The 24,591-nt window shown below is 42.0% G+C and overlaps 1 protein-coding gene across 3 annotated transcripts; it reads right to left on the bottom strand.

The window, feature by feature from the left end:
- LOC101168136 (endoplasmic reticulum mannosyl-oligosaccharide 1,2-alpha-mannosidase) lies at positions 1 to 23,845 on the bottom strand. Of its 3 annotated transcripts, none has more exons than XM_011482063.3 (15): positions 23,410 to 23,845; positions 19,303 to 19,443; positions 17,284 to 17,392; positions 16,775 to 16,962; positions 14,526 to 14,671; positions 14,284 to 14,405; positions 13,489 to 13,680; positions 12,913 to 13,061; positions 12,275 to 12,463; positions 7,821 to 8,011; positions 7,233 to 7,353; positions 6,492 to 6,686; positions 4,621 to 4,752; positions 3,210 to 3,297; positions 1 to 306 (listed from the first exon to the last, which is right to left on the bottom strand). In XM_011482063.3, the coding sequence occupies exons 2-15, from the start codon at positions 19,405 to 19,407 to the stop codon at positions 278 to 280; spliced, it is 1,956 nt and encodes a 651-aa protein (XP_011480365.1). In that variant the 5' UTR covers positions 19,408 to 19,443; positions 23,410 to 23,845; the 3' UTR covers positions 1 to 277. The 3 variants fall into 3 exon arrangements, with proteins under 3 accessions (XP_011480365.1, XP_020563530.1, XP_004075152.1); XM_020707871.2 differs by lacking the exon at positions 1 to 306 and adding an exon at positions 330 to 1,117; XM_004075104.4 differs by lacking the exon at positions 1 to 306 and having other exon boundaries at positions 330 to 3,297; positions 23,410 to 23,844.
- Positions 23,846 to 24,591: the final 746 nt, after the last annotated feature.

The raw sequence follows: 24,591 nt of genomic DNA, 5'->3' as shown, positions 1-24,591 counted from the left end.
AGAAAGTGTGACCGCCAGCAGATAAAGATGGAGGAGAATGTACAGACAAAGCTGGGCTTGGAAAGCTTAAGGAAAATCCTTCAGTGAAGCTTCATTTTAAATCTGTTGGGTCCTGAAAAGGTTAGACTTCAGTGAAGAACAGAGCGAGCCACGGGTGCAGGTACGAAGAGCAGACGCAGCCATCTGAGCGTCTGTGAAGGAGGAACGAGGAGCTCTGCAAGAGACGGCTGCACCAGAGCTGCTGCTCCTGCATGACTCGGATGATTGACTGCAGCAGTCATGACTCTGCAGTCTGACAGGATGACGCTGCAGACAGAAAGCAGGAAATCTGACATCTGATGGTCAGTTTAATAATATAGAAATCAAATAAAATCCATATCATACATTTTTACATAAATTAAAAATCGTTTTTAAATATTTACAGAGAATTCCAAGATTTCACATTAGAGGGGAATAAGTAACTTATCAACTGGACAAAAGTGAATCTGCAGTCAGTGAAGGTCTTAACCAGCTGGTTCAGACCAAGTTCTGGTTGAAGACCCGAGAGTTACAGTTCAGACTCCACAAGCCTCAGGGAGACGGGAAGCCATGAAGATCTTGAAGAGAAACACAGCAGCGAGAGCTGTTTGGAAAAGACATTTTCCCCAAAACGAGCTCCGATTTGTTCTGAACAAACTTTTTTGTTGGACGTCTGTGGCTCTTGATGAAGGTGCAGAAAACGCAGACTGCCTGTCAGATGATTTACTGTGAAATCTTTGTTCAAGGCCCTGCGACAGACTGGAGACCCGTCCAGGATGTCCCCTGCCTTCGCCCACGAGTGGTCGGGATAGGCTCCAGCAGCCCCATGACCCCAAAAGGGAAAGAAAATTGGTTTAAAAGCTAAATGAATAAATCTTTGTTGACTAGTTTTTTTCATCTTGACTGTAATTGAGAACTGGACTGAGCGAGTGTGCCGTCAGCTCCAACCAAATTAAGTCAATTCAGTCGCTTTTTATTTTTTTGCAATACATCCACCGCAGCGTTGGAGTCAGACGAGGTATGGCAACTACTGTCACCAATCAGGAGTGAGCTTGTTGAAAGTCCACGCCCCTTCCACTGAAAGCCAGCTCAGAAGAATCTGTCAATCAAAGGTTGAGGTCAGAAGACACCACATGCATTTACTCAGGCATCTGATTGGTCAGCTTGTAATTTGAATAAATTGCAATAAAGAAAAATATATCCTGGAAAAAAACAAGGATTATCATGAACGTTTTAAAAAAAAGGTAGGAGAGCAAGAATGGTGATTTTGACAGTCACATCGTCCAGTTCTCCTATACAGGCAATGCACATCACACATTCATCCACACACCAAATGAGGGGGACATTTGTTTGGCTTTAAGAAAAAACAAACTAAATGTAAAATGAAAAAGGTTTTACACTTTTGAGGAATGTAATTTTATAAAAAAGAAAAGAGAATTTCAGCAAAAATCCAACGTAGTGCTGTGTAATCCAGGAAAAGTGTTGCAAACAGACAGGATACACATGACAGCAGCATTTCTGAGTGTTTAAGAAATTCAGTGTAAGTGTAATATTAAGTTAAGTTATCTTATGCTAGCAGAAGGCTGGTTTAGACGAGTCTCTGTGTTAATGGTTGACAGGAAACTATTTGATTTTTGTGATCATGGCCACAAAAAAAAGGGAGGGGGCGTTTTTAAAGCAGAAGAAAAGTTTATGGCACAGGACTGAAACCCAATGATTAATATTAAGTTACATTATAAATAAATTCATCATATTAAGCACAAACCTTAATTGTCAACCCCCCCCGGATCAGCACTCAGAGCTGATGCTAAAACATCTGCATGACCTCTTGGTGTCAGAATAAAGCAGAAAAGATCCAAATGTAAACACCTTTATAAAAAAAAATATTATGTGATAATATAATATGAGTGAAGGATAGAAGAGCTTCTTCAAGAAGACCTTATTAGGGTGTGAAGGTCTTATTTGCCGGAGCTAAATCTTCATTTTCTGCACCATTATTCAAATAAATTCATGATAATTAAACAATGTGATTTCCTGGATGAAGATCAGAGTTCTCTGAGCTTTTTTAAGCTAAATCTGTGTCAAAGCAACCTAAAAATGACTTTTTCCAGTTGAAAAAGCATCACATTTAAATCAGTTTCTCTAGTGATGTAAAACAAAATTAGTTTCAGTAACTAGTTGGTCTCAACGCATATTTTACCGCCTGTTTTTACATGAGGCTCCAGTCCAGCCGACTTCAGTCCCTCTGCATGTTGTATGGTGACATTTTAGTTCAAGTCAAAAACCCATCACTGCTGCATTTCTGGACTTCCCATGGATAAATGGAATAACATGTTTTACGATGCCTCTCTTTGTAACTCTGTCATTTTTTTTTAAATTCTTGTGAAAAAGTGACGCTCTGTGAATCAAAAGTTATGAAAGCCGTTTTAACTGTTCCTCTTTACTGACATTAACCATGGTGAAGAGCGAACACTGACACCAGCACACAGGTTCGAGCCCCCAACGGGAGAAAAAGAGCATCCGCCCAGAATGACTATGGCTCCATTCAAAGTGGTGAGCTGACTGATGACTCTGGACCTTCAGGAACCCTGAGCAGACAAAGCTGCAGCAGCAGGCCACAGGAACTCCAACCACGGAAACCAGGACGGCTTTGGGTCAGCGGCCCGCTGGAACCGCCCGCTGGAACCGCCCACAAACTTCACTTTCAGGAGTCCGTTTAGAAAAAGCATGCATGTTTTGTCTTAAGAAGTGAGGGCCTCCATGAAGGAGGCTGAAGGCTCCGACTGCTGTTCTCCTTCAAACAGGAACTTGGTCCTTGACTCGTTTCAGTCACAGCCGAGGTGAAGATGTTCACGGTGCTCCATGATGAGGGCTCCGCCTCCTATATTCAGTGAACCTCTCCTGTCACAAACCAGCTCCATGTTTTTTTCCACAAACTTCTTTACATCAGAGGCCAGCTCCGTCACAGACTTTTCCTTAGGAAAAATAAAGCAAACCTAGGGGGCAGCGCAGATCCGCTGAGCGGTGCAGCCCAGACGGATGCCCGGAGGAGCATTTTCACACGCCTCGTCACTTGGGAGGAGACGGCCATATGGGGAGAGGGTGGGCCTCCGTGTTGAAGACGTACTTGTCTGGACTGAGCAGCTCCATGTCATCAGAGAAGAGCAGATACAAGTACTTCAGCGTCTCACCCAGAAAAAAACTCTCCATTTTGTCGCGGGGTCCAGGGTTGGCAGGGTCCCGGACATTGCTGATAGATGTGTAGCCTCCGTTCGGCACCTGCAGATAGACAGTTTTCAGTCAGAAGCCGTATGTCTCACTGAGAGGTCAACAAAGGTCAAGTCAATCTCCTCCCCCACAGTCCAGCAGTTACACATAAAACCACAACATTTCGTGTGTCCCCGATAAGAAAAATTGAAGACATGGAGACCGCTAGTCCCTTCTCTCTCTTTGGTGAAGTTCCACTAGGATCATCTATTTTTAAAGCGTTCCCAGTGGTCTTTTAAATGATGACGATGCTGTTTTTAGGCCAAATTTGAAAAACCTGTGTCGTTTTCTAGGACATACGGTGGGGAAAAAACCATTTAGTCAGCCACCAATTTGGCAAGTTCTCCCACTTAAAAAGATGACAGAGGCCTGTAATTTTCATCATAGGTAAACCTCAACAATATGAATTTACAAAAAAAAAACAGAAAATCACATTGTCTAATTTTAAAGAATTTATTTGTACATTTCGGTGGAAAATAAGTGTTTAGTAACAAAAGTTCAACTCAATACTTTGTTCTATACCCTTTGTTAGCAATGACAGCAGTCAACCTTTTTCTTTAAGTCTTCACAAGGTTTTCACAAACTGTCGCTGGTATTTTGGCCCATTCCTCCATGCAGGTCTCCTCTAGAGCAGCAATGTTTTGGGCCTGTCGCTGGGCAATGCAGACTTTCAACTCCCTGCAAAGATTTTCTATGGGGTTGACTGTACAGTATACTGTGATGAGAATTACAGGCCTCTCTCATCTTTTTAGGTGGGAGAACTTGCACAATTGGTGGCTTACGACCGTACATACGGTTTTGCTCCATTGTAGTTTTTGCAGAGCAGCAGAAGTTTACATCAGAGTTGTGGGCGAGGAGCAACCCCATCCCCCCCTTTTCCTCAATTTTTGCTGAGGGCTCTTTATGCGCTCTCCCACTAGCTTACAGCCCAAACCTAACATTAATGGTGTAACAAAAACGGTGAGCAATATTACAGCTATCCAGCCGTACAGTTCGGATCCAGATTCAATCTCAGAAAACAAAGACGTTCATGGATCTGTTTGTCTGCAAGTGGATGCATCAGAATGGAGTGGAGCAGCAGCCCGCCTAGTGGTTTTTCTACACAACAAATACAATGTTTTTCAAACTGCATTTTTTCATCTGCTCCTAATTCACAATGATCTGAATATAGAAATGTTCAGAAATGCAATTTTGAGCTTCATTTTCTTAATATTTGTCCTCCATCGTCAGAAAAATTCCACAAGAAAATGATAAAAACACCAATAATAATCCTTTTTTGCTGTTTTAAAACTCACTACCAAACACATGGCGTGGGCCTGTGAGGTGTGTTTGTACCTTTGTGTACTTGTTGAAGCTCTGCAGGATGTCCCACCCCCAGTCTCTGTACTTGGCGTTCTTGGTGAATCTGTACATGTAGAACAGGCTCTCCACGGTTTCTGGTCTCAGTAAATTGTGTCCATCTGCAGGCTAAAGGAAGATCTGCATTTTAGCTTCATGTTTCGTCTAATGCGACGGGTACCAGACGTTCTTCAGGAGACAGACGCTTTGTGAGATATGATGAAAATCTCATGAAGGAAAAGCACAAAGAACCAAAAAGCAAAGCCAGAACAGTGTGGACTTTTTTTAACCACATACGGCTATCAGGCACGGCTTTAGAGGAACAAAAGATAAAATAAAAAAAGAGTGAAAAACAACTGAATCAGAAATGGAAAAATGATGACAAGGACTTACTATATACAGACCCTTCCAAAAAACAAGACTATCATTAAAACGGTACATTCTTCTCCCTAATTCCAATTAAAAACTTCAGCTTTTATAGAATATAGATTCCAGCCCCATTGATTAATTGAATTCAAGTATTTGTTATTTACTTTCTTACATAAATTGGGGTTTTATCTCATAAAACCAACAAAAACAAGATGTCAAGAAATTAGAATAATGTAGAGAAATCCCCATTTACTTGTCTTTGAACCAAACGTAGTGAATTGAATGACCTGCGCAGGTGCTTTGAGTTAAGTGGAAGATTAGCTCGTTCAAAACATTCATGACCTCAGAAATTTCTCCACAGTATTGTAATTCTTTTGAAATCCTGTTTTTGCGGGCTTCATGAGCCAGAACCCTGATTTATGTAAAAGAAATAAATAAATACTTGAAATAAATGAGACAGTGTGTTTAAATGATAGACTGGAATTATGAAAATGAATAACCCCTTTTCTTGATATTCTAATTTTTGGGAAAGGGTCTGTATTTATTACTCAACACGTGACATATAACAACGTCTTCCTAGAAAAATATTTTCAGATTATAATCAATAAGAACTTCTTTTTTGAAAACGTAATCATAACTCTAAATAGAAGTGAAGCAGATAATTGCAGTAATTATGTTCTAAGAAAGGTTACGTAAAACATAATTGGGGTCAAAGTGTATAAGACTATTTCTTTCGTCTTACTTATTCATAAATCGTTACATGTAATGGATTCAATGTGTCGTGTGTACTGTATGTACAAGAGCAAATATGTCTATGATTAGGAGCTATTATAATGTCAGGAATATCCCTTTCTATGATTACACGGTAGATCAAGACCGATATTATGAATCCAACTCATCCAGCTATGGAGCTTCAACGAGTGAAACAAGTTTAGGAGGTTTCTGCGCTCGGCTGTTTTTTTTTTTTTAAGAACCATACATTGATTCAAACAACTGTTATCTGGCTACATTTCAATCCAAGCTGCTCGTGGCCAAACAGCATTAAACAGAGATAATCTCCTGAGCGTTCAAAAGCGGCTCGTTGGCTCAGGGTTCCTCATTAGAGACCAACTAAAGCTTTCATTAACCAGCGTTTGTTTTGTTCATTCATGGAATAGAAATGAGCTCTTTAAAAGGGTTTGATAATTATATCTGAGGAGGATAAAAGCAGCAGCGGACCAGAGAGAAAAATACACACCGATATGAAGAACATGACTCTTTGTAAAAACAAAAGAAACCCTCAGTATTGTTTTTAACCTGTAAGGTGTTCTCTTGGATTTTGTTTACTTTATATTGTTTTACGTAACAATATATGCAACAACTTTTAAATTGTTTAGTTGATGATAGTATGACTGTAGAAAATCTTTTAATGCGCTTCATTTAAAGAGAAGTTAAAGTGAAATATACATTTTGGCTCTTATTTTGAAATGATTTCCTCTATACCGAAGCATGCAAGTCACCTTGACAACCACATCCTGGCCAGCGCCGCCCTGCAGGCTGAAGTGTGCGATCTCTGGACTCAGCCCGGTCTCCATCTGTTTGTACATTTGGTAACAGGTCTCCATGAGCTGCACAGCTAGATCCATGTGGTCTCCTGGGAGACCGTTGTGGACCCCCAGAGCCAGGGTCCCTGGCAGGAAACACACCAGGTGATCCTGTGGAGCAGCCATAGACAGACAGCTGATGAAAGATGACAGAAGATGAGGGGAAGGAATTCAGTGGACTTATTCATGAAAGAAGGAAGCTGACTATGTATAATTGGATGGATGGAGTCTGATTTAATAAGGCAGTCATTGGCTGCGTTCAGGAATTAGTGGGTGCTGCGGCTTTTAACGGTGGCTTACAGGCTGGAAACGCCAAGGTCACTCATTGGTTTTCCCGCAAAGAAGCCAGGAGTGAATTATCAGAATTTTCTGGCTGCGTTATCAGTCACCGTTAACGTGTCCTTGACAAAGACACCGGAGGCTCCGGCTCTACCGGTGCAGGATGTGCACCTGCACAACTTTACTCGTCGGTGTGAAAAAGGCGGATGACACATTTCTGTTTGCATTCAAATATGCCGCCAACGGACAGATTCTTTTTTTTCCCCTCATCTCAAGAAGCGCTTGTGCTTTGAGCTGAGATTTGCCCTAATAAGCAACTTCTACGTCCCTGAAATTGGAACCAGAAGTGGGGGAAAGATGAAGGAAAAACGTTCCAACCATCTTGGCGCTGAAGCGGTAGTGAGACAGCTCTCCAACGATGGTCAGCCTGCTGGGTCCCGTCTGTCTCACAAGGTGCTTTTTCACTCCCTCTATGGCCTGCAGGTAGTCCTCCAACAAGCTGCACAAACACAGAGGACAGGGGTGAGGGTACTACACAACAACACAACAAAAAAATCCAGGAGAAGTCAAAAACCTGGGCTTAAACCATCCAGACTCGATGGATTGTTCTTTTTGTGCTAAACCCTTCGGGTGATACATTTATAAAATGATCAATAAGGTACACACTTTTATAACTATTCCTTTTTTTAATTTTTGAAAGGCTGAAACAGTAAGTCACAAAAAACATCTTCAGATATAAAAAAGGGGCTGAAGGGGCTAAAGCTCTAAAACAACTATAATCTTTTCTGTTTAAAGGAGCTTAACCAACTTTCTGACAGAAAATCCTTGACAAGTTCAATTAAAACTATGCACTTTGACAATAAGAACCCCCACAAACACATAATCCGTTTTACATTTTGTCTTCTCTGATTTTAAAACTTGTTATTTCTATGTTGGACAGACACCCAAAGTGAATGAGTGAATTACTGGTCCTCCGTCTTTCCGCCCTGGATCCACTGTTTGAGCAGGTATTCATAGTAGCTGTCTGCTCGGGCGCCCAGAGTGAAGACTCCTTTGTGGCTGAACTGGCCACTGTTGGTGTTGATGAACATGGGCACCAGGCCGTCATGTTTGCCCGGCAGTTGGTGGACCAGCTTTGATACTTCATTCACGACCTCCTGGAAAATGAAGACAGGATCACATCCGTAAGGAGAAAAATCAGAGCTGGTGATGCTGAGGATGCCTGAAAGTAACATCATGGATGACAGAGCTGAGACACATTTTGGCCCATAACTGACACCTCAGAGTGTTGGTGAGCTGATCTTAATGTTAAAGTTTCAATGAACTCAAACCTCCATCTGGACATAAGCATGGTAGTTTTTTTTCTAAAAGTCAATCTGATTCAAATAAGTTAAAACTCAATTTCCTGCATCAGGGCTCCAGACTGCGAGCAATTGGTTGCATTTTGCGACCAAAATTTGAGAGTGTGCGACTGAATTTTACATCCATTCGCACATGTGCGACCAGTAAATTTGCCTCCCCCACCCTTCATATTTTTTTATACATTAAACGTGGAAGGGGCACGTCAATGATCAATGAAATAATCAATGAGACGCGAGCGCACACGCACGCAGGCAGACACACACACTCGCGCACATACTCATGAAACGCGAGCACACACTCGCGTGATGCCTGTGTGTGAGGCGGCCACTGCGTGTGAGAAGAATAGGGAAAGCCACTGTGAGTGGCTAAAATGCGTGTAGGGGGAGGGGCCTAGAGCTGACCAACCAATCACAGTGGGGTATATGACTCTTGGGGGCGTGACAATGACAGGGTTTGAAAGCAGGACACCTGACAGCCCCCTCCCTCCCCGGACCACATTAAGAAGTTCCTTACTTTCCTTTAGAACGTATCTTTTCGCTCGTAATTTTCTAAATACATGCAGTCCGTGCTGAACTTTTCTCTGGGTCGCACAGACCCGGAGGAAGGTTTAGGTTTTGGTTACGGCGGCGCATCAAACGGTTATGCACGGCCGTTACGGCAGCACACCGCTCCCGCGGGAGTCGGGGCAGCTGAGGAGAATAAATGTCCCACACCTACATGCGTGACAGCTAACGGGGCTTGAACTTTAAACACGCTCGAGCAAAAACAACATTAGTTTTAGACACACTGAAAATACGTGGGGAAAATGCAACGATAGACGTGTTTGAGATGAACCGGCACCTCGCCTGGATCGTTTGGGGGGGGGGGGGGGGGGGGGGGGGGGGGGGCTGTAAGATGATAGCGAATCTGCAGCAAGACTGAAGGAGAACAGGAAATCGGAGTTGTCCTTAACATTCAGTTTAGTTTTAATATTCTTCTCCCCTTCAGTATGATCTGTGTTATTATATATTTTATGATTATTTAAGGTTTTGTGATGTATGTAGCCTTTTTTAATGAATTGGTATTTTAAATTATTTTAATTAATCACTCCACTACAAAAACCATCAGGACACATGTCCCATAATGCATTGTTTTGTAGTCTGTAGGGCAGCTTTCAGTCAGTTCAGTTTCCAGCTGTGTCCGGGTAGGTTTGCCCCTTGCTCCCACCCCTTTCTCCTGAAATTTTTGTGATGATTGACAGTTAATGTTGGAGCAAAAACAAAAATATATGTCTCACACCAGGTGATCTGCGCAGCGTTGAGTTCACCTGGGTGATCTCAAACACGCTTATTGTGCATCTTGGCTACACCTATTTGGTGTCACCAAGATAAATTTCCATCAGTTTTCTTAACTATTTGTATTGTCATGACAGCGATGCTTTTGTCAGTTTACCTTCTTTGTGCATCTTCAAAAGTGCAGAATAAAATGTGACACTGAATTTGAAACAGCACATTGTAATTTCTGCATCTATTTTTAAAGTATTTATTAGTAATACAGTGTAAATTAGTAGATTTGGTTAGAATTTTGATTTACGGTATGCACCCCTAAATTTTCTAGTTGTGCCCCTAAAATTTTCAGTTAGGGGCCACTGTGCTCCTAGTGAAAAAAGTTAGTCTGGAGCCCTGTGCATGTGAACCCCAGAGAGCGGAGGATTAAAGAGATGAAATAAGCTTTAAAAAGGTATCTGAGAGTCAGAAAGAAATCCAAAAACTTTGAAGTCACTTGAAATGTATAAACTCACTGAAGAATTTAAACAGAACCATAAAGACAGATGTACAAACACCATACTAAATAGCAAAAGGGAGTAGAAGTTGAATCACCTAAAAAAAAAGTAGTGCCTTGTTTGTCGTGGGAGTTACGTTCAGGGCTGAACGTAAGCCGGTACAGTCCGGTACCGTGTACCGGTATAAGATCTGGTGGAGGAACGCCGTACCGGCAGGAAGATCAGCTGTGCGGCGGCTCTTTGCTGCTTTAACATTTGCTCAAAAGCAGCTGCAGGCTAAAACTGTGAACCGGGCAGAACTTTATCACATCAGTTTAGTGTCTCTGTGGTTTTTAGTGTCTCATCATCGCTATGTGTTGTGATTTACGACCCTCTCTCCTTTCACACTTTCCGTTAATTCTCTCACTTACCGAAACAAACACATTAAACTGCGCGACTTGCAGGGTACCTTCAGGCTACGTTCACACCGCAGGCTGAAACAACCCAATTCCGATATTTTTGCCCCAATGTGACCTGTATCTGATCTTTACATGACAGTCTGAATGACACAGATCCGATCTTTTCAAATGCGACCCAGGCCACTTGGTGTGGTCCTGAATCCGATACGTATCCGATCTTTTGAAATGCGACCTCCGTCTGAACGGCCAGGCCACATGAATCTGACCCGTACGTCATCGATACGCTACAAACGTCTTAATTCTGCATTGAAGTAGGCGGGAACTAGAACATAAACATCAACTATGGCGGACGATGCTGCTGAGACCAGTCAGTGGAAGGGAAGCGAGGTCACCGATTGGATTCATATTTGGGCTGACAGCTCCATTCAGGCCAAACTCCACGGCTGTTATCGCAACCAGGCGGTTTTTGAAAATATTTCCAGAGAAATGGCAGAGCGTGGTGTTGAACCTTTCCCGGATTACTTTTTTTTCCTTTCCGACCCTGGTCAGAAGCGCGGGGGAGATTTTTCTCCAGGCTGAAGGCGGATCCTCCTTCGGGGTTCACTTCCCCGTTCGGACCCTCAGATTCTGCAGAGCGGGTTAATAAAGATTCAATAGCATTTATTCTGGGGGGAGCCTTCTGTTATTATCGTTCTTGTTCCTCCATAACACACAACATGAATGTGCGCCTCCACTGCCCCCCTCATTCCCTACTGCGCTGCACGCGCGCTCTCCTCTCTCTTACACACACGCGCGCGGTCCCAGCACATAAACATCCCCATTCCACAACAGTAGGTACAGACGATCCGGCTCCAATGCCTTCTTAAAATGAGAAGATTGTAATTGTGCTGGCTCCTTTGTGAAAATAAATGTATTAATGCAAAAAGAGCTCCGCTGTTGACAACACTGTTGTTGACATCCATTGTTAACGTTAGCTACTTAAGCAAACAACAGTGACGTTGTTCACCGTTGAGTCCTCTTCTGCGCATGCGGGTCATTTCACGGTCACACAGGAGATCACAAAAGTTTGCATTTAATTGGAAATGTGAACGACCCTGCAAAAAAAAAAAAAAAAAAAAAAAAAAAAATCGGATTTTTTCAAAAAACAATCGGAATTGAGCATTAAGCCCTTCAGTGTGAATGTAATTTGATGTGTGCGACCTCTCAATTCACTCACAGTCAAGAAGACAGATTTATATGCAAGCTAGTTTGCAACGTGACAAGAAAAACAATAAATGATTCCTACAGCCTTTACAATACTACTGTGATCAATAGTTCAAGATAAAACCTAAGAACAAATTAATTTATATTTAAAAAAAGAACAATGCAGAGGAAGATTGTTCAAGAAGCAGATTGCAGTGAGGATGCAGATGTACAAGCTAAAATAAGTAGAGAAGAAAATGAGAAAGAAAGAAAGAGGGCATTTCCTCATTTTCAAGTTCTTTAGTACAATAATCATTATCAAAGTATTTTTTTACACGAAGCCCCGTCAACATTTATACGTACAGTTAAGATTTATTCTTGACACGTCTTCAAACCAAAGACGTCTTCGTGGCAAAACAGGCACAAAATAAGCCCCGCCCCTTATCTTTCAGGGACTGTTTTAAAAACTGCTAGAGGTGGAAGAACTGGAGGAACAACTGTATACTAACTGGAAGATGCTTCATTAAACTTAAAAAAAAATATATATATATATATGCCCCAGCAGCAAATCAGATTACTGAATTACAATCTGACCAAGCTGTGTGATAACATCAACTTTATAGACTCTTGAATTTTCCACATTCATTTTATCAGAAGATTTAGAAAAGGCTGTAAAAAGTGTGACGCCTCATCACAGCGCCTCCTGTTGTCCTGACCTGGTACTGGGGGTCCTGGGTGAGATGGCTCAGCTCTCGAAACTCCAGCTGGATACTTGTGACTTCAGCCACTGTGCTGTCCGACGTCCACCTGGGGGGGTGTGCCGTCCCCTTCCCGATGTTGACATCAGAGTACGGGATCTTTGAGGGGGTTTTGAACGCTGGCATCAATCTGGAACCTAGGTCTTTCTTTTATGGGGAGAAAAACTTTCATTAAGACTAATGGTAATAATCTGCATAAAAGGACATCCGAGTTTTGGTCAGAGGAAGTCTTTTGTCACTTTCCTTTAAAATCTGAAAACACAATTTCTTATCATCTATAAAAATATTTTACATCCAAATATGCTGGTATGTATTAAGGGCTTTTTATAGTTAAACTGTGTAAGTCATGATGTTTCTGTGAATGAATTACTATTTATATTTAAAAGTAAAAAAAGTACATAAAATGTATAATGTGACATGTATTATAATTATATAATGGGTTTCTAAATGTCATAGTCTTTTTTTTTTACTTTTCCTAGTTTTTTATTCTATTATTATAATGTTTCCTTATTTTATTCTATTTATTTCCCATTCAATATTATTTTTCTTTGACATATTGACTTGTGATTGAGCTAAAAAGCTGCCAACAAACTCACAGCTTTCTCCAGAAAGACCTGCTCTCCTGATAGGTGGTAGGTGCTGAGCAGCCCCCCCAGGACTCGGATGGTGGTTTCAAAAAGATTCACGTCCACGTTCTTGTCGAAGGACAGCTCGTTTTCCACCCAGCTCTTTGCTTCAGCAAATTCTGCATCAGGGGGGATGAATCACAACAGGAGGAGACGGAAAAACCTTGAGAACGCAGAATAATGCATCTGCAAAAGCCCGCTTGACGGGAGATGATGGAGTGGTGGAGCGAGGCCTGCAGAGTGGGACTGCGGTTTGTTAGAAACACCAGTTTTCACAATGACATTACTGCTGAAAAGAAAAATAAAGCTGGGGTGTTTTTAGCTGAACATTTATCTCCTGTCCGCATCATTCAGCAGAACGAAGTGAAACTGCTGTGAAGCCAGCAGCTCAAATGAAGCCGTTACCTCGTTCAACATTTCATCATCCCTTTCATCCGAGCACTTTAGTGTAATCCATTTTTAAAAACAGAGTCTTCCTCCTGGCTTTGCGCTCCTCCCTCTGAATCAACCACATGCACGAGTCTGAGGCGTTTTGTGCCGTTTTACCTTCTTTCAGGCCCAGAATCCACATGGTGTCCAGCGAGTCGACGAGCGTCAGCCCCAGCCCAAACCACTCGCTGAAAGACTTTGAGATGGGCTTGAGCTCGTCGTGACCCCACGCATAGTCCTTATAGCCTTTCCACGCGTGCCTGAAGGCGTCACGCACCGCCTCCAGTCTGCTGACATTCCCAGAGGAAACTGAGGAAAATGCAGAATGGACATCAGTGGAGATATCCATGAGTCCATTCACTGCAAACTCTAAGGTTCTTTCATTTCGTTTCAAATGTGATCAATCTAATTAAAATTCAATTTTCTGTAGTTTCAAAATCTACTTTCTTTGGTTCAGTTTCACATGAACAAAACCTAATGGAAATAAACCCACAGAGTAAAATGAAATAAAATCAAACCCGCCAAAGAATTATGAATCAGACTCAAATTGACACAACCTTTGATTTGTTGTTATAAAGAATCCTCTTCTTGCAAAGAAAAATAAATGATTTCAGTGTCTGCAACAGACTGGCAACCTGTTCAATGTGAGCTCTGCCTTCACCCAACGGTATCCGCGTTTTCTCCAGCGACCCCAAAGCAGGTTCAGTAGATGGATGGATGCTATTTCGATTATATGACACTTTTAACCTCGTGAGACCATACAACACTCAGAACGAAGACATCAAACTGTGGGCTGCATTTTCACTGTAGTTCATTCTGATTACCTGGGGCCCTGTGACTACAAAGTAAAAAAAAGCAATTCAAACACAGATCTCGGGTCTCGAGAGGTTGAGAGTTGATGAAGTTACAGACCCTCCAGTGTGGCGGCGGCGGCGGTGGGGTCGATGGGTGGCGGGGGCGCCGCGGCTTCTTTTGGAGCGGCTGACGGGGAGGGCTCTGTGGCGCGGTCCGCTTCGATCATCGCCCCTCTCCAGCTGCGAGGAAAAAAAAGCAAAGTTTTGGATTCGGATCACTTCCGTCTACAGATGTTCAGTGAATGGTTTCTCAGTCTTCTGCGCCATTTTAACATGAGAGAGAAAAGGCAGAAGAACCACCTGACGATGGTCTTGTCTTTGTCCTCCTCCTCTTCTTCACCTGCTTCCTGTGGAGCCACGTCTGGTTTTCCCCCTCCGTTAAGGCGCGACACATTGGCATCTTTTTGAAGGCTGGGGGGACCTCTTTTGTTCAAAGATGTTTTTCTCTGTCGTTAGGAGGAAGTTAAACAGGATAAACAGTTAAGAGTCGGATGGTGTTGACTTTCCAACCTGTGTTAGACAACAGAGATGACTTTTAAAGCTTTTTCTTTTTTCATGGAAGACATCAAGTCTAATTTTTTAAGTTATGCTCTTCAGGAACTGTTAAAAGACAACCTAGCCTAAATAGGCTGATACGAACCTCTTCAAGCAATCATCTATCAAAAAAGATTATAAATAAAAACTCTGGAAGCTCAGGAGCATCTTTGAATTCTTAAACTCTGTGGAATCCTCACTGGAGTCCAGAATAAGAGCAGGCAGATCTTCCAACATTCGTCCCTCTTCAGTGTTAGTGGTTTTTGGCTGGAGAGGGATGGCTGCTGCTGAATTGTTGCGAGAACATTCACACGTGGTCGTTGAGGTGCCTAATATGGGCAGCAGCCAATGCAGCCCTGAAATGTGTACTTCCTTCCATGAGTGCACTTAACTTCTGGCAGAGATTTAGTGATGTATGGCACAGCTCCAGCTCAGAGCTGGTTTTTGAAGATTTTGAATCAAACAAAATCCATTTCTGATCAAGCTGAGACCCAGACAGCTCTGGATGGCTGGAAAACCCTTCCGATTCAGCGAGATAACTGTTTGTTTAGGACGATTCACAGGGACGACCTGTTAAGGTCACCCTCTGTTAACATGCAACACACTTTATTGATCCAAACAGTCTCTTCAATCTGAAATGACATAAAAGTCCTACAGGCTTAAGAAAAAAAAAACGAAAGAACACAGCATCTCCGGATCATTGCAGGCCCTTCAGGTGGTGCTTTGTCACTTTGACAACTTTAATAATGGAGATTTCTTTATCATCAAACAGGTCCTGTTGGTTTTATGCCGTGCTCCAGCTGCTGTCTCTCTACCAAAGCCTCATGTTATTATCAAACCAGTGTTCAAAACCTCAGTGTGTGGTACGCTTGGGGCTACATGTGGGGTAGGTGAACCCTGGAAGTAGCATTTCAGAGAATACATTTTAAAAAATACCATAACAATTCCGGAAATTCTTCATTTCAAATGTGTGCATCTAAAAAAAAGCTCAATCAGAACATGAACTTCATCAACAGTTATGATTCCTCTGGTTATTATCTCATCTGCAGTGCTGTAATCTATGTACAGAAAAGGATCCACAATTCTTTGGTAAGTCTTCAGTTATTTTTAACTTCCATGTGTTTTAAGATAAAGTCCTAAGCAAGTGACATTTTTTCAACAGTTTTAAAAGTTAATATATTGTGGATTGATATGATTCTTTAGTACAAACACAGGAGACAAAAGGGACAGACTTACCATTAGGGCAGAATATGAAATAAAAACATCCAAAATAATCTCTCACTATTATTTTACAGTCATTAAAAGACTGCCATTTTGTACTTTGTCCTCCCCGTCCATCTGCAGCAATAGACTATTCCATCAAACAGCAAGTTTACTAGCAGAGAAAGATGCTTTGAAGGAGATTAAAAAAATAAAATATATAAAAAATGATTAAGAAGGCGGTAAAATGAAGTGTAGTTGTCCAAGCGGATGAGGAAAAAGATGAGGCAAAGAAAAAGAAAGAAATTTGCTGCCACACTTTCAAAAGTTCAAAAAGACAAAACAGGAAAAAGAAGAACAGAATTTAAGCAACTAAAAAGAGGAAGAGAAAAGCGACTGAAAAAGAGAGGAAAGGCAACGGGAGGGGCAGAAAATGGTCATTTTGAGAATATTTTTCTTTTTATTCGACACCACTCCATAGCGTCCCGTTCTGATCCATCATTGAAGTATTTTTGTTTCTTTTTCCTTGTTTAGTACAACTTGACAAATAAAAGAAAAGCCCTCATTTGTTCATACCAGATATTGAGTGGGAAACTAAGAAGTGCATTCAAGACAGTTCACTGTTTTTAAATGCTTATGAAAAACATTTGGATTCTTGATATTCATTCCGTTTACAAGCTGACCAGTGAAGAACTTGTTCAATGTTTGACCCTTTGTAAGGAATAAAAAAAAATGTTAAAATACAACTGCTGCAGAGGGCCCCATGTTTTTGCTGGCCTGGTGTCCCCAAACTGTCTGACATTCACACATCTGACCTTTGCGGGAAGCTTGGCCAAAACGGGGACATGAGGCTCTTTGGGTTTTGCCAAAGCGACTGGATCCGCAGCAGCATCTCCCAAATGCGGCTGTACCACCGGAGCCGGAGCTCTTCCTGGTGCAGGACTCAGCTCCGCCTTAAAGCCTCTGTCGTTCAGCTCCAGCCACTCCTCCTTATCGGACCAACCTACACGCACAGACACATTCTGCAGTTTGAGCCAAAGATCCCACGGATCCTTCACGGCACATGCACAGTGCAACACGTCGACGACAAAAGCTCTGACTTCTGTCAATGAGGACATGTTTTCCCCGGGAAAATAAAAAAGTCCTTTGCTTATGTGAATGATGAAACTAAAGTTTCCCGATTCTGTGGTTTAATTTGAATGTAATTTGGTGCAGTGACAGAAACAGATAATCTGCATGTTGGACAGCAGTGTCGCTGGAATGAACGGCAGCCTGGTGTCTGCATGTGCACGCATGGGATTAGCCCTGAGCGGGGATGGTTTACCTCTCCACTGCTCTGACACGCTGGGGTAGAACAGCAGTCCTACCACGAGCAGCAGAATCAGCAGGAACAGGATGAGGCTCCGCTGCAGCCGAGACAGCTGCTTCCATTTCTGTGGGCAGATAAAACAAACATGTTTACAGCTTGGAACTACAACCGCACATTATCCAGGTACCTCCCTCCTTCCTCCAAAACAACCCAAGAACATTTTGTCACTTTTCCCAGGAAAGAAAAGAGTAAAGGCGGGATCCAGAGATGTCTTTAGAAAGAGCAACCTGACATCATTTCCCAGCAGAGAGCTGGACAACAGTGTAACCTGCTGTAATTATGCAACACCAAGAAACTGTTGAACCATACTAAGTGAGCCGTGGGATCAACACTTCCATTTCCACTGCGTCTCTAATGTTCAGACCTAACAAAGGTTTCAAACAGGTTGTTATGGCGCAAAAAGCAATCAGACCCGTTAAAGGGTGATCCACAACACCAGAACAACAGAATCAGGAGATAACTGCAGAAAAGAAACAACAGCAAAGCAGTAAATATAAGTGTGTGAGAACTGTTTCCCCTGAAATAGGAGACGCTTGTTGTTAAATCTATTATAAAGGAAAGCAAAAGCTTTCAGTTCTAAGCCATTTTACAAAAATCTTGTATTTCATTTTGTAGTTGCCATTTTTAAATTAGGAGAGTAAACTTCATGGCTTAGGGTGAGAAAGACCTCAGCAAAAAACACAGTTAGTTGTACTCGTTTAAAATCACTGTTACACACATTTTCTAGTTATTTATTTGCAAGAACATTTTAAAAAAGCAACAAACAAGTGAAGTTGAGGCAAAAGAAGAACATTCAGCCGTTTCAGCTCCTCTGTCCTTTCAAATGAATCCACAGAGACCAATGTCTGCAGCTTAAGACCCTTCTGCAAAATCTTCTTCAGACCTTTTTTTAAATAATATGCAGGTGGCGGTTAAGGAGGAAGCTGATCTTGCTTAAATAGTGTGCTCAGACAACCGTTTAGCTGTCAGAGAATCCTCTAAAGAAAGTAAAAGTCAAGTTAGTCGTTTATCCTACATGGCCCTGAAGGAGGCTTCCTCCAGAGCGATCCCATGTTATTCCTCTGACTTTGAAGATTTAAAACGGTTGGCACGAGCTCATGTCACCCATGTTGAGAACATTAAACACAAACAAGAAGCTACGTTCCATCTGTCCCGCTGGAAAGGTTTTGGAGACAGACGTCTGCTCCTCAGCCTCATTCCTTTTTTGTTGTAGAGAATCAGATTTTCCACATTTTCCCATAAGTGTAAAATATAAAGAAATGGATTCTATATTTTATTCCTAAACTTTTTCTTTGAAACACAGTTTTAATTTTACATTTCAATTTCTTGCTATTTAAAAGTTTGAGTTACATGCAAGACAAAAGATAAGATAAAGAAATGGATAAAAATGTCAAATATGACAGATTTTTATGAGAGCTGGATGCTTAAATGTTAGTGGTGCTCCCTAAAAACATCCAGGGTTCCAACACGTTTCCTCAAGTTTAAACTAAGACTATTTAAGACCTTTTTTGTGACATGGGCGGAGCCACCAATTAGTGCCAGAGGCGGAGCCAGCAATTTGTGACAGGGGCGGAGCCAGCTAGCATTCAGTGCCAGGGGCGGAGCCAGAAATTTGTGACAGGGGTGGAGCCAGCTAGCATTCTGTGGAGCCAGCATTTTTTTGTGATGGAGGCGGAGCCATCTTTGTGTGAAGTAGAATCGATTCTACGATTTACCTTTGAGTTCTCACTTCATTTACTTTCTTTACTTTCAGGTAAACAGTAGATCTCTGCAGAAAAGCATGTCAACCAGAACCCAGAAAAGGATCATCAACAGCTTCATGTGGTTCACAGAGCTTCATGCTTTCATTGACGAGATAAAAGCGATTGGAAGTGTCTGCAGGTCGTCTGGATCCACATCTGCACTGAAAAAAATGTTTTAACTTGTTTCTTTTAGAGAGCCCCCCCCCCCAGCCTGACCCGCAGCAGCACTCACCCTCCAGCAGGACCGTCTCCGGTGTTTTCCGTTGTTGTAGGCGTCGCGACTGTGTGGGTCACTTAGTGTCAGAGCGATGAAGTCCTTCCTGGGGGGCGGATACATCCTCTGATCAGATGGGATGATCGATCGTCATGGAGCCTGCAAGGAAAATAAACAAACCAACAAGAAAATAAGTTATCTTTTCCAATGTTGTTTCAAAAGCAAAGCTACAAAAGGCAAAAAGAAAAGAAAAAAAGGTTTAAATTCTGGTGATCTTAAAGAAAAACCTGCATTGCATGTTTGGAACTGTCTGGATTTAAGGTTTCATTGTCATATGCACAGCAAAGAAACAGGTTTCCCTGTACAATGAGATGCTTTCTTTGCTATGTTCACTCTGAATGCCATAAGGCGTTTAAGGTTAAATAAAAACATGGAGAAGGATATTCACAGGATATCTAAATATTAACAAAAATATAACTAGGCTTCAGTAAATGACTAAAGCTCCTCTCCTTCCTCATGTCCACTATCATGTCCTGGGTCTTGTCTGTGTTAAGGGTGAGGTTGTTGTCCTCACATCATGTCACCACAGCGGCCACCTCCCTCCTGTAGGCTGCCTCGTCCCCACCAGTGAGGTGTCCTATCACTGCGTTGTCGTCAGCAAACGTCAGGATGATGTTCTTGTGAGAGGCCACACAGCCGTGGGTGAACAGGATGTAGAGGATGGGACTGAGGACACAGCCCTGTGGTGTGCCAGTGTTTGGGACGTTTCAGTCGTGTTCCCTATTCTGACAGACTAAGACCTGCCACTCAAAAAGTCCAGGAGCCAGTCACAGATGATGGGGTGCAGTCCAAGGGAGAACAGTTTGTGGGTGAGCTTGTGGGGAACAACTGTGTTAAACACAGAACTGCAGTCAATAAAGAGCAGCCTGATGTAGAAGTCTTTATTCTCCAGGTGTGAGAGCATCTGAGGTGGACCGGTTGGACCGATAGGGGGGTCTAGTGTGTCTGGGATGCTGCCCTGAATATGGGTCGGCACCACTGTATTGAAGCACCTTATAGTGATTGGAGTACTGGTGTCTAGTCATTCAGGCAGGTGGGAGGGTTCTTCTTGGGGAGGGAAACAATGGTAGTGGTCTTGAAACAGTAGGGGACAGTGAGGTCTATGTCATGGAACTGGTTTCTTTTGTTTTGTTTTTTTTAAACTTTTCTGGCTCCTTAACTCCAGTTTAACATATTATAACCCAGGTTACAGAAAGAGATTAGCCTTGATTATATGAACCTCCACTCTGACAGACCAGGGGCCTCATTTATAAACGTTGCGTACGCACAAAAGAAGGCGTACGCCACTCTCTACGCAATAGTTGAGATTTATAAAAAGCAAACTTGACGGGAAAATGTGCGGTCATTCACGCAAGCTCTGACACAGGCGTACGCACAAAAACGGGTGAAATGAGAAACGGCGACACCGTCGGCAGATGGAAGAAACACGTGGAAGTGAAAATGACAATACAGCCTCTCATAAATAACATGAAGACTTCACAAAGCAAGTCTTACAATCAACAGCCTACACGAACACCCGTTTGACCGATCAGCAGTGAAACAAATAAAAAAATCAAACGAAAATTACAACAGAAATTCAAATGAACACTTATTTGCAGAAAGAAAAGTGAAATATGTTCTGCAATATTGGAATGTTGTGCAATTCATCCTCATAAATAATATAGTTTTACAGAACGAAATAATGTACAAAACTGATATTCTCGTCAGTGTGTCCGTCTGGCGGAGCAGATATAGGTGCGGGCGTGCGGACGGACGGACAGACGCGTTAATTGTCCACTGGGGAAAGTTGTTTTCATATTAAAACATTTCTTCATAAGCTATGGAATTATGGTATTCATACATATGCCTTTAGTTTGTTTTATTTTTGATAAAACAATGTATGGCGTATGTCTCACCATTCACAAAGCAACAAGAAATTACATTTGCGCTGATCAATTTCCCATTTCCACGTCGATTTTTACCGACATCTGTAGCTTGTCAGATGTAATTAAATGGAGGGAAATAAAATGCTCCATCACAATGCGTAATGACGCACAATGGCTGATCTTGCGCTCTTAGAAGATGTGGCAAATGGAAGAATTCGGAGTGAACGCATCTTTAGACAGCAAGAAGAGGACGAGTGGCTTATGAGCCGGTTCCGACTTCCACGAGCCGTCCTGTTGGAGCTTTTGGGGGGGTGTCAACCGGTGCATCTGGCGCGTCGGTGTTCCCCCCGCGCCTCAGTCACCACTCCACTTAAGGGATTCCCCAATTATTGCCGCCAGTCTGTCATCAAGAGGGGTCAGCTCCGGTGTCCCCCCCCCCCCCGTGGCAGACACACTCTGCAGATGCAGCGCCAGACGTTTTTTCGCCTCGACTTTGATGTCCGACCATTTCTTTTTTATTTCGGCCACGGTCCGAGGTTGTGAGGCTACAGCATTTACGGCGTCTGCCACCGTTTGCCGCTCACCTGCCTTTTTTGCATTAGTAATGCCCACCCTGTGCCCTCCAAACAACATTTTTCTCCTCTTTGCCACCTCGGCAACGATAACTTCTACTTCACACTGAGTGAAGATACGTTTTTTTGATTTCCTCTCTGTGTTTGCCATGATTTCGCAATCAATGAATATTCATTTGTGGGCGTTTCACGGACTATTTATGGGCAACTATGGGCGTGTCATGAAGCCGCAAAAGCTGCGCTGCATTTAGAATTGGATGTGATTTATTAAGGGAAAGATGCGTAGGATGTGGGTGCGCAGGGTTTTATAAATCCGAATACTTCTGTGCGTACGCACGTCCTATGTTTCATCCGTACGCCACTTCTGACGCAAATCCTACGCAAAGTTTTATAAATGAGGCCCACAAAAAAGTAAGAGTTTCCACGTGTAAAGGGGCTGCAGTAGTGCTGCACGCACCGCCTTTTCTCTTTATATAACAGGTGCATGACCTTAGGTGCTTCAACTTAAACTGTTCACAGGCAATTCAGTAAGTATGAGACATTACAGGAACATTTGGACTCATCCTGGCCGAGTCTATAAGATGAGATAAAGAAGAGTAAGAATCTAAATAGAGGCAGATTGATCGACACAAGATTGAGAATTATGGAAAAATATAGGCATCATAGATAAATGCTGCAAAATGATAGTTAATTATAAGTTAATATGAATTTTGATAAGTTCCATACATTATTTATAGTAACCGTCATAAAAGGCCAGCTGAACAATATTGCAGCTTGATGATTTAGTTTCATATTTAAGAAATTAGATTATTTCTTTCTGCTGCTCACATGTGACCCACTCATGTAAAAGCTCTGAAACATTCACTTTCTTCAGTTTCTATTTTTGATTTCTTTCAGAGGTTTTGTCACATTTCAATTTAACAGTTTCAAACTTCCTGATATCAAATCATTCAGCTCCTTCAGGAGACTCATCCATCATGTTTTGCTTTTTCTCACATTATTAAATAACTTCTATGTTAAAAAGTAACTAAAAAAAAAGTTTACAACTTTTCAGCAGTGTCCCAAGCTGACATTGTTTTAACCAACTTCCGAACAATACACATTTTTGATTATTCTTTTGCAATATGTTTTACATTTGTCAATATCTGGTTTGTAAAAATAACTGTAACCTCTTTACACCTTTTGATGCCAATATGCAAGGTAATAAAAAGTTTTTTGTAAAATGTTCTGTGTCAAACTTCTTTAAGAAAATCCACATCACTGTTTTCGCAATAAATAAAAAAGCTTTTTCCTATTTAGGGTGTCTGTTTCAGCACCAAGGACAGCGCAAATTATGATCCTAATCCATTTACATGAACACGAGCGTTTGATTTATCAGATTACTTTTTTTTTAATTAAATGTATAAAGAGCACACTGTCCTCTTTGAATATGTTTTAGTTCAAACGCAAGTTTAATGTTAAAGGGCGTCTCCGTCACGTGGAGTTGTTGACTGTTCACTTCTTTATGAATAAACAAACGGAACCGGAAACGAGATTAGGCAGAAAAACCAGCTTTTCTGGTTCTTTTTGTCTTTTATCAGTAAAAGATTCAAAATCGAACCTCATCCATGAACCTGAAAACGTCTCACCTGTTAGCAATCAGGTTGTTAGCCGAACGGCTAGCTGCCTCCAACTGCCCCTGGTTCCAGCGATGACCCGTTTTAAACGCCACACCTGCAGGGCGCTCAGGTGTTGCACCTCCACCTGCAGCCTGTCACCTTGGAGCTGCTCGGCTGCTTCACGCCTCCACGGCTCCGAACAGCTGTGTTAGCCCGACCGGGAAGCAGCGCCTCCGCGGCCCGGAGCTGACCGGAAGCTCGCAGCTTCGCTGTCAGGAGCTCAGACGGAGGCGTGTCTGCTGCTACACGAGCGGACAGCCGCTGCGCGGAGGTGAGCACACCTGAAAGGTCGAGAAAGACCGACTCCACCTGACGTGTTATTGCAGCATAACGGGGATGCGGAAGTGGACTGTGCGCGGGGGGTCACGTGACGCGTTCACGTGGTCTTCAGAGGGAGATTTAACTCTTTCAGCTGGGAATATTTAGAGAAGTTGTTCAAAAGTTGTATGCAACAATTAGATCATATTAGACCATCATGTGATCTTTTTTATTTATTTTTCTGTTTTGTTAACTGCTTTAAAGCTAGAATACATCAACCTTATTTTATTCAATAAAAAAAAAAAATCTAAAATTGTTGCCAATGTGTCTCCAGGCAAAGCCACAGTAATGAACTGCGGTGAAGTTAGTTTTACGTTGGATATTCGACATACATTCAGCGCGGATCTCCAGTGAGGACTCTTAGGGACAGTCAACAAATTCACGAGTGCATAAGATGGAGAAGATTTTAACTTGGCAAAAATTAATAAATTACTATTGAAAAAATTCTCCTTTTGTGTCTTAATAAAAAAAAATCTCATTTTGTGTCTTAATAATCTATCTCTTTTGAAAATCTTACATTACTTTTTGTTTTAAAATTACAGATGTTCACATATAAAATCTAATTCTTTCTTCAATAGCTCCCAAACCACCTGACCCAAAGATCTGAAACCTATGCCGAATTGTTGTACTGACATCCCAACATCAGACACACCTCTTTATTTTGTAATCAAAGATGTGAAATATTTTTTATGAATTATTATATGGAAATTCCTTAGATTTGTTTATGAAAGTTGGTCAATTTTTTTTAATAGCTCCCAAACCGTACAATCCAAATATATGAAACCTATGCCGAATTTTTGTACGGACATTCCAACATCAGTCATCATAGTTTAG

The sequence above is a fragment of the Oryzias latipes genome, chromosome 12 (assembly GCF_002234675.1).
Source record: "Oryzias latipes chromosome 12, ASM223467v1".
In the NCBI taxonomy this organism is placed as follows: domain Eukaryota; kingdom Metazoa; phylum Chordata; class Actinopteri; order Beloniformes; family Adrianichthyidae; genus Oryzias; species Oryzias latipes.
The sequence above is the reverse complement of the archived record's forward strand: the minus strand, read 5'-3'. Positions and strand labels throughout refer to the sequence as shown.

Coding starts and splice junctions, on each gene's coding strand:
- LOC101168136 (XM_004075104.4), bottom strand. CDS start 19,407: ATGTATCCGCCCCCCAGGAAGGACTTCATCGCTCTGACACTAAGTGAC. Junction 16,963..17,283: donor CGTGTCAGAGCAGTGGAGAG/GTAAACCATCCC, acceptor CTGTGCGTGTAG/GTTGGTCCGATAAGGAGGAG. Junction 14,672..16,774: donor TGGCCAAGCTTCCCGCAAAG/GTCAGATGTGTG, acceptor TCCTAACGACAG/AGAAAAACATCTTTGAACAA.